The following is a 10,645-nucleotide window of genomic DNA, read 5'->3' on the forward strand; positions in this document are numbered from 1 at the left end:
CAAAGTAATAAATGAAATCTCTCCATTTTACATACATGTTTTCAAATATCTCAGTGCAATTTGTCAAGGAGGTCTCAAATCTGTGTAGGAAGCAGCAGCTAAAAGTAATGTTTGAGAATAATCTAGTATTACAAATTAGCCCACAAGTTTCCACAACATCCTCTCTCTAGCTGAGACAGTCCTGTGTTTGTGGACTTCTTTGCAGAACAACCACCTAAAAATAATGACTTAAGAAAATAACAGCTTAAATGGTTGCAATTCCCTTCCAGTTTCTATGTATTTTAGGTTACGCTCGAAAAAAATAATTCTTTCAATATTTGTGCTACTGGAAGATACATAAAAACAGGGAAGGAACACCTGGGAAATTCTGCTGTGATCACAAACACAGCAATATAGCAATTTGTAACAGCAATACAGAATTTACCTGTTTAGGCAAAAATATTTTTCCAGCTTTCTTTCACTCACCCTCCTACCTCAGAGGATTATTATTTTTTTTAAAAACAAAGGAAAAAGAATTGGAAACTGATTTGCAGAATCTCCAAAACTAATTGCTATACTACTGTATTATAATACAAAATTGAAGTTATTATTCATAACTGCAGAATTTTAAAAAGTGCTGGCACTCTGCAGAAAAATATTTGACCATTTCCACCTTTATTTACTTTGCTATTCATCTTGAAAAGAGCCCATGAGCTCTCAAATAGCAACTGTAAATATCTAATTCTTAATGTCATACCAAACCTTAGCACATATAAGATAATTTTGGAAGTTTCTATACATTTCAACATGCCTCTAAATATTACACCTTAATATACAGTATTTCCCAAATTGTAAGGAAGAAAAAATATGCTCCTTTTTCATTAATACTTTAATACTTAGTAATTGCTTTTACGTATCTGCAAAAATAAATTTAATGTCATCTGTAAACAGCAATAAAGAATTTACCTGCTTAGGCAGAAATATTTTTCCAGCTTTCTTTCACTCACCCTCCTACCTCAGAGGATTATTATTATTGTTATTTTTTAACAAAGGAATAAGAATTGGAAATTGATTTGCAGAATCTCAAAAACAATCCAAGAATCCAGCCACATGCAAAAAGATTCTGAAATGTTACTGCACACAAACTGATATTCCAAGAAATAGTAACACACATTTTTATGGAGTTCAGGTTTTTAGAATGAACTCCCCCAAATATTTTTCCTTCACAAACTAGCATATAAAATTCAGATTATATATATTACCCGTAGCAGAAAAGTGAGCTTGGAATCCCGGTAACAAATGTGCCTCTGTTTTCCATTACCCACATCAACAAGTGCTGTGATTACTTGGCCCAGGCAACTTAGTGATCGATTTATGTTACCTGCTTCCTACAAGAAGAAGAAAACAAAAGTGAGCAGATTCTCTTTCAGGGATGGGGCAGGGCAACACATCTGAAAGAAAAAAAAAAAAAAAAACAAACCACTATAGATGTCACAGAACTGACCTTCAATCTCAATCCTTCTGTATGGGTGTCTTTTTGTCTCTCAGATCCTGCCAAGTCTACCAGGTTGAGCAGGGAAGATCGAATGTTAACAATCTCATTGTTTTTCTCCATTGATTCCACTGTGATTGTGAAAACTGCATGTGATCTTGAGGATTCTCTGTTCATTGATGTAGATGCTACACGACGATTTCTCCAGCCCATAGTTAATACCTAGGCATGAAAAAAAAGAAACAGTATCAAGCATCTCAGACTGTACCCAGTAGTTATGCAAAGGTGAGATAAAAGTGTAATAGCTGTCAAAAACTCTGAAGACAAAGACTTTTTTCCAATAAGAAAGTATTTTCAAAGTAAAAAAATAAAGCAGTAAACTTAATAAAGACATTAATACTTGCTTCTTTCCTCCAATGGTGCAATTACAGTTTGGGAGTATAACATATCCAACAGTACTGTATGTTAACAGTACAAAAGGAAAAAAATATTTAAACTTGCAAAAATACTGTGCCCTCACAATCTGGAAGAATAAACCTGACAATTTCTGGAACCTACACTGCCCAATTAGTTCCAGATGCTGTTTTCTATTACTATTCCAGAGATGTATAGTGCAAGCATTAGGGAAAGACTACTGCTATTGCAATTCTTAGGTTCCAAACTGCAGAGATATATGATTTCTTACATCTGTGGGACAGTCAGGAAACATCTCATAGAAACAAGAAATTATTCCACTATTTTTCCTGGAAGACAGAGGCAGTAGAAGAGGGTGTCACAGACACCGTTCAAAAATATATGCTTTAATCAAATGGAAATATTAACCAAATCAGCACGAAATGCATAGTCCAAACATTAGAAAGTGACCAAAGGACTACCTGGTATGCTTCAGCAGCAGATGACAAAACCTGTTCAACAGCACCATCAACAAAGACTCCTTTCTTGATGTGTTCTCTGAGAAAGAGTCCAGCTGAAGCAGAATCTAGCAAGTCAAATATCTGTTCATTGTAGATTTCAATAAACGAGCATTTGCAGAGAAAACTCTTTCCACCGCCAGCCTGAAAAACATGATAATTTGCACTATAAACAGACTCGTTTTATTAAGTGGTAGCGAGTTTCTTTTTATACACAAAAAGTAAGAGTTTGCATATATATTCTGTATATTAGATACCTCTGATGCCCAAATCATAAATGTCATCCAGAAAGATAGGTGCATTTATAGACTCAGAATATAAGCATACTTGAGTCCAAAGAAAGAACACAATCATTCAGCAGAGTACTAGAAGCAAGTATTGCTCATTAATAATACTGATGTAAACCAGTCATAATTCAGCAGATTTAACAAGTATACACCAAGCTTGCTAACAAATACTGACCGCTCTAATCTTAATTTTGAAACATTACTTTCACTGCAATAAGTATAAAAATAAATGTACCTTTTCCTTTTCACGTTCTATTAGAAAAAATAAGTATTCAAAGCTCCGTGGAATTACACCTCTCAGGCTGTGAGTGAAATTATCAGACTCAGATGGTCCTAAAGAGATTTTTAATCAAAAAAGTTTTAATTAGTTAGTACTGTTCAATAGTAATGGTTGAATAAAACCTGGTTGCTTAAGTCTTCTATAAGATATTTTGAAAAGATCAATTTATGGCAAAACACTGAATAAACACATAAAAATGATCTTTCAAAATTTAAGATGATATTCCATAATCAGATCTAAATGTAGTCTAAGTAATGTCTGTGAAAGGTAACATGGACTGATGACGCATGTCTAGAACAGTATAAATTACATGGACTTCTATAGAAAACACATACAGATGTGCTAACACAGTGCCACAACCCTCATCTAAAGAACCAGAAAAAAGGCTCCAAGCTCATTTAATTTCTATGCAATCCTCTAAAACATGCAGGCCATACTATTTCTAGCTATTGCAGTAACTTTCTAAAGACAAGCACAATATAAATATATTTAAAATTAACACTATATGAACAGCAAGATATTAGAGTCTCCTTTATATACAGAGAGGACCTTAAATTCCTAGTTGGCTAGGAGAGCTATTTTGAAAACCTCACTATGTTTTCATATGGAAGAGTTGTGTACTAAAATATGTTTCTAGACATGCAAGAGATATTGGCTGAACAAGGAAACCAGAAAAACTACTCGTTTTTGAGTCAAGTTACTAAAAGTATTTGATTTCATTGAAAAGATTTCTCCTGCTGAAAAGCAGAAGGATGATATATTTTCAGAAAGAGCAGCTAGGTCACTTTCCATTATCTTTCCATTATCTGTTTCCACAGAGAACAGGAGAGGTGCCTGAGGACTGGAAGAAAGCCAGGGTCACTCTAGACTTCAAAAACGGCAAGAAGGAGGACCCAGGCAACTATAGGCCAGTCAGCCTCACCTCCATCCCTGGAAAGGTGATGGAACAGCTCATCCTGGATGTCATCTCCAGACATATGGAAGAAAAGAAGGTGATCAGGAGTAGCCAGCATGGATTCACCAAGGGAAAATCCTGCTTCACCAATCTGACAGCCTTCTCTGATGGAATGCCTGGCTGGGTAGATGAGGGCAGAGCAGTGGATGTTGTGTACCTTGACTTCAGCAAGGCTTTGGACACTGTCTCCCATAACATCCTCCTAGATAAGCTCAGGAAGTATGGGCTAGATGACTGGACAGTGCAGTGGATTGAGAACTGGTGAAAGGCAGAGCTCAGAGGGTTGTGATCAGCAGCAGAGAGTCTAGTTGGAGGCCTGTAGCTAGCAGAATCCCCCAGAGGTCAGTATTGGGACCAGTCTTGGTCAACTTATGACCTGGATGAGGAGACAAAGTGCCTCCTCAGCAAGTTTGCTGATGATACCAAGCTGGGAGGAGTGGCTGACACACCTGAGGGCTGCATTGCCATTCAGAGAGACCTGGCCAGGCTGGAGAGATGGGTGGAGAAAAACCTCATGAAGTTCAGCAAAGGCAAGTGCAAGATCCTGCACCTAGGGAGGAATAACCCCATGCATCAGTACAGGCTGCAGGTTGCCCTGCTGGAAAGCAGCTCTGCAGAGAAGGACCTGGGAGTCCTAATGGACAAGTTAACTATGAACCAGCAGCATGTCCTTGTGGCCAAGGCGGCCAACAAGGAACGGCTGAGAGCTGGGCCTCTTTAGCCTGGAGAAAAGAAGACTAAGGATCTTATTAATGTACATAAATATCTGAAGGGAAGGTGTCAAGAGGATGGGGCCAGACAAATTTCCGTGGTGCCCAGAGACAGGACAAGAGGCAACAGGCACAAACTGAAACACAGAAGTTCCATCTGAATGTGAGGAAAAACTTCTTTACTGTGAGAGTGACAGAGCACTGGAACAGGTTGCCCTGAGAGGTTGTAGAGTCTCCTTCTCCAGAGATATTCAAAGCCTGCCTGGATGCAACTCTGTCTAACATGCTCTAGGTGACCCTCCTTGAGCAAGGGGGTTGGACTAAATGATCTCCAGAGGCCCCTTCCAACCTTAACCATTCTGTGATTCTTTTGGTATAAAGAACTGAATGCTATGCCATTTTTTAAACCATACAAGCTATCTGCTGAAGGACAGAAATCTAATTCACCTCTGGTGTTCAAGCAAGATGACATTTCAACACAATGCAAAAACTTTAAGAAATCACTGAAAGATTAAGTTCTCATGCACTTACCCATCATAGTAAAAGTTTTTCCTGATCCCGTCTGGCCACTTAGAAGAAAAAAAAATAAAAGGAGGGGGAAAAAAAAAAAAAAAAAAAAAAACAGATTAACAAAGCTCTATTCTGATTGTGAATTTTTCATTTATCTGCATATTTTGTGATAGTTGGCAGTTTAATAGGAAAAAATAGGAAAAAAAAGACATGGTCGAGTTGAAAACTAATTAGCTAAAAAGACCCTATGAAAACATAACCGCAAATCTGACTGCTAAATTCTCTTATATAAATCATATTTCCTCCTTCTCCAGCCATTTTCTTTCTGCTTGAAATCGAAATAGTGGAACCCGCATTGAAATAAGAGCTTTCAAATTTACACATTAAACTAATTTTTTGTCTCAATGTTTTGAGTTTTATATCAGTCAGTAGAAAACAAACCAAAAAAACAGAAAAAAAATCCTTCCTTCCAAAATGAATACATCTTCTTTATAAGCATAGCTATTAATCATTCTACAGAAACTTCAGGGCAATTTTATTCCATTTTTCTGTGCTCATATCTTGTAATAAAGTAGATTTCACTTCAGTTTTGCAAATGCTGTGCTAAGCTAAAAAAAAAAAAATGTTTTGATTATATCAGTCATTACATTTTTGACCAAAGTGCTTACATGGATTTTCAAATGAAAAAAAAATTATGAAGGTTAACATAATGATATTCATGCTACTAGTTATTATATATATTCCTGTCTTGAAAATATTTTGAAAGTTAAAATTATCATCTGCGAGTTCTCCCACAAGCAGCTAAGACCAACTAAAGAACTGAGTTGGCCAAATATCAAGTCAAAGCAGTCTTCATTCCATTTCGTCATGGACAAAATGAAAATAACTAGCTTTCTCTTTAACACTACAGTAAGACTTGTATTTTTTAAACAAATATAATAGTAAAAATGAAATTAGTTTACAATCCACACTAGCGGCTTTACGTATTAGAAGTACGACAGCTATAAATAGATGCCTCAGGAGCAGGAATAAGAAGCAATTTTGAATATTGCAAAAAAAAATTCCCTATGTTATGCTGCACTGAGTAAGGAAGCACTTTAAAGGCTTACTGTAATGTTAAGTAAGGCTCTGGAACTTAAAGCCACTAGTACTCTAGTGTGTACACTAGTACACAAACTTCTCAAATGTTGTAATTGATATGAAATACGATTAAATGACTTACTAGGCAAAGATGGTTCCATTGTAGCCATTCATACAAGATTCAACAATGCTTTTGGCCACACTTGAAAATACTGACTCCTGGGGATGGAAAAAAAACAAACAAAGTGGTTGGCACCAATGCTTCAAATAGCTCTTCTATTAACATTCTCTATGCTATAACTTTAAAATATATAAAATGTTGCATTATTTAAAGTCAGACAGTTATCATGACTCCTAGTTTTCTTGCAACAAAACAATATATCATAAGCATTTGTGACAAAAATCATACCCTCTGAAAAAAGTATTTTATTCCATGTTAAAATCTGAAAGAATGAAACTCAGCATCATAATGAAGACTTTAAAAATATATTACATTAATTTTTGTGCAGTTTTGGGCTGTAATTATCCTATGTTGTTTATAACATCAGTAGGTCAAAATTGAGCCTATCACACTCAAAATTTTCTATGTCTGCCATGACTCATTTGCACTGTGGTGTATTTATTAATCTGCACAACATCTATTCTCATCTGTTCTCATATATTTCTTAAAGCTGCAATGATAGCTTAGCTCCAGATCACAGCCTAACTGACATACAGAATGTATTTTTTGTTTTTTTGTTGCGTTAAAGAGGCACAGTATATATTACAGGATCATACTATAACTGCCCAACATTTTCTATGACAAATTCTCCAAGAAGGTAGGTGACATGATGCAGCAAATAGTTTACTTCTTTATGTAAAAGACTTACTTGAAAGATGACATGGCCCTTTTATTAGAATAAGTTTAAAATAACATTGTGAAAAAAGATCTCATTCTTATTCTTTACACAAGACCAAAGTTTTATGATAGAATGGAACCCATCACAACTTACCGGATATCACAGAAACAACTCAGTGCTCAAACTGTTTTAAAAATATTTGTTACATAGATTTAATTTTCCCCATTAAGATAACGTGACAGGAAGGAAAGGCTTCCTGAAGAGAGTGGAAATGGAAGTAAGGGCTTTGGATATTAAATGGGATTGAAGTCCTGGATGAATCAATATTATGCTCAGAATTACAAATATAGTATTATAAAATTTAAACTGGAGGATTTTCCTTGCAGTATGATCTTTTCCTAATAAAAGCAGTATTAGCACTTGCAGTAAAATCTCTGAACAAGACAGCTATTTCAAGGCAAGTGTATAACAAGGAAATACAGAAAGAAAAATAATTCCGTAAGTTCCTAATATAGAAATCACCTTTTCAATGTCAGCTACTGACAGCCAGCTGTTTTTATATGCTTTCAACAGCAAGATTTATTCTTGGTGTGTAGTATTACTATAACATCTACAAAGCTTCCATTTTAATGCAAGCTTTGATTAAAGAAATTACTAAAACTCTTAAAAATATATTAAAACTAATAGAATTTAGTGTAATATTTGTGTACTACATCTAAATATCCAACCAATCTCATCACAGCATAAAAATAAGACCCAATAAATTACATATTAAAAAAGGTTTAATGTCACAGTTGCCATAATCTGGGGGAAAAGTGCAATAGTATTCAAAGTTTTTACCTGTGTTGTATCCATATTTGCAACATAATCAAAAGTGAAGATCTTTGGCTCAGGCTTTGAATGCAGACGAATCGTGTTTGTTGAAAGAACAGATAGACACAGGCTTTGATCTCCATCAGCTAACGCAGTTCCCTCTGAAGGGGGACGCACCCTTACATAAACTTTGATAGCATCACCTTCAACGCTAAATGAATATTTATACATTAGATTATTTGGGAACAGATCTATTGGCTGTTTGATAAAATGAAATCACAAAAATCAGATTAAGCATGTGAAGTCATACAAAGGTCTCTCCTGAAATTATATTACTTTTAACTATAGAAATGAATTTGTTACAAGTCATAGATTCATTGAAGCTAAAGATGTGGCAGATTTAAAAATAAAGAACAAGTTAACTGGAATTTGTTGCTGTTACACGCAACTTCAGCTCTAAAAGAGAGCATTTCAGAGTGAACTTGACATATACATGGATGATAAACAACAAATATAATGTTAAAGGCTTTGGAAGTTTCTAAGATTAAGGTTCAAGCATCCTTCTTACTACTGAAAGTTAGAAAAAAATCTTTATACACGGAGCAGATGATATATTCTAGCAAGAAAGTTACTAGCATTTTTCATTGCTGCTCACAGGGAGGGAAAGAATAATTGACTAAATGATCCATGACTCTGATAAAGTATAGCAGCTCCTAAATTTAAAAGCTCCCTGGCCTATTTCATCACATTCATTGGTAGATGCACTAGTAAATTTAGCTTGAAGCAACTGCATGTGTTTATTATATTAAAGCTTTGAGGAGTTCTGACATAAATAACAGTATAGTACTTGAAGAAGTACATTTTTACTTGAACAACAGCAAACTTGGATTTACTTAACCACTCAATTGTTTCCCAAAAGTCAGCTACAGCATAAGGGCATTATAACTGGCATTGATTTTTACTTTTGATAAACAAAAGAAAGGAGTAGAATAATTTAAAAGCACAAAAATGACTTCATGAATGAAATGTGGAGTGGAGGAATAGCAGAGGAAAGGGCTAAAAAAAACCCAGGGAGCAATGGAGATGTATGTGATATTGGATTTGAGATGACAATAACACCAAAAGCTTTTTCCATATATAATATTATTTTGAGTTGGGGCAAAAACTATCTGTGTATATTTGGAGGAGGGTTTTTTGTTTTTTCTTTTAGCTTAGGACTTTCCAGCCTTTCAGAGATATTCCAAAGTCAGCTGTAGAGTTAATAGACAAATGAGAATTTACTGCATGGTAGTATTCCAAGAAGAATCTGATGTCTCAGAACAATTCCATTAAGAGCAATTTCAGAAATCTTAGGACGAGGTTTAGAGAGAAAGGCAGTAATTTTGTGCAAGAAAATGTTGAATGAAAAGCATAAATGTTTGCATGTTCTCTGCAATGTGATTATTCATATAAAGAAACTGGCAAATTACTTCTTTACCTAGGTGAGTTCAACAAAGGTAATGTAGAGTCACGCAAATCTCCTATAAAACACAAGTGGAAAAATGCCACATAAATACCAAATGATATATAATCATCTCAAACAATTAAGTAGAAAACACTATAAGCAATACTGAAGAAAATAAATGGAAAATCTTCTAAGTGTTTGTTCCATGATGAAGCAGAACTGCACAAAACCAGTTAGTAATGATCTTTCTCTGGCAGAATGCTTCTTGCAAAGGTAGAGAAAACTCTGGTTCTGCAATACTAGCACATACAGGCTTTTAACTTTACATGCACAAGAAGCCTGTTAAAATGAATATATTCATTGAACATGAATTTTACGTGAATGCACATGAAGTTTTGCAAGTGTTTTGGAGAATTTGAAACATAAGTTTTAATAGCATTATATATTCCCATTATGTTTTAAAATTGCTAACCCACTGTAGGTAAAACAACAACACAGTATAGAACAGCTTTATTGATGTGACTGAGAAACTCTTATCATAGCACCAGCAAAATCTGAGCAGTTATATTGCTTTCACTTTTATGAAGTAACATTGAGCATCACTCTATAATGCATACAGTTCTGCCGCACATACGATCATCGTTCTGCACAGCTTAGCATTTCATGCAGATGGTACATATAACTCCATTGATAGATGAGGTGACATATTTTTTACTTAAAGATGACTTTAACAGGAAATTATTTCACATAGGTTAAATAAAGTTATTAGTGTGATAAAAGACTCAAACTTAAAAAAACAAGTAAAATGACAATGAAAGATGATTTACTAAAATATTAGGCCTCTAAATTTGGTCAGCTTTTATTGTAGGAGGATTTAAACCTATACCTTAAGTGTAGGATTAATAATGTGTAAAGGCACTAGTCTTGATTAGCATTTATGCTATATAAATGTTCTTCTGCTGCTATGTGAAAAACACAAGTACACGGAGGGGTTGGAGACTATTTGCTTTGACCCTCCCCCCCGCATGAAGCCCCACGGCAGGGCCGAGCCGCCCCTTGCCCGACCCCAAGCAGCGCCGCCTCCCCCGCAGCGCGGGCCCGGGCCCGGGCCCGCTCCCTGCTCCCCGCACGGGGGTACCCCCGAGGCCCCTCCACGGCTCCCCCTCACCTTTCGTGCCAGGAGCCATGGTCCGCGCCGGCCCTGCCACCCCCCACACCTCCCCGCCCCCCGGCCGCCTGCCCCAAAATGGCGGCACGTTTGAATTTGGCGCTAAGAGCTCCCCTATGACGCAGCCCCGCCTCCCCCCTGAAGCCGGGATGGGCGCGGCCATTTCGCTTCAAGCTT

The 10,645-nt window shown here is 36.2% G+C and overlaps 1 protein-coding gene across 1 annotated transcript in view; it reads right to left on the reverse strand.

Moving 5' to 3' along the window:
* The window catches only part of KIF15 (kinesin family member 15), a 36,915-nt gene extending 26,428 nt beyond the window's left edge, over positions 1-10,487 (reverse strand). Inside the window, exons 1-9 of the mRNA XM_062567880.1 lie at positions 10,469-10,487; positions 9,334-9,373; positions 7,884-8,067; positions 6,347-6,423; positions 5,146-5,183; positions 2,905-3,002; positions 2,347-2,526; positions 1,484-1,693; positions 1,242-1,367 (exon numbers count right to left, since the gene is read on the reverse strand). Coding sequence (XP_062423864.1) covers positions 1,242-1,367; positions 1,484-1,693; positions 2,347-2,526; positions 2,905-3,002; positions 5,146-5,183; positions 6,347-6,423; positions 7,884-8,067; positions 9,334-9,373; positions 10,469-10,487 — 972 coding nt within the window. The remainder of the gene's footprint in view (positions 1-1,241; positions 1,368-1,483; positions 1,694-2,346; positions 2,527-2,904; positions 3,003-5,145; positions 5,184-6,346; positions 6,424-7,883; positions 8,068-9,333; positions 9,374-10,468) is intronic.
* Between the last annotated feature and the right edge of the window lie 158 nt (positions 10,488-10,645).

Source organism: Rhea pennata, chromosome 2 (assembly GCF_028389875.1).
Source record: "Rhea pennata isolate bPtePen1 chromosome 2, bPtePen1.pri, whole genome shotgun sequence".
NCBI classification, from domain to species: domain Eukaryota; kingdom Metazoa; phylum Chordata; class Aves; order Rheiformes; family Rheidae; genus Rhea; species Rhea pennata.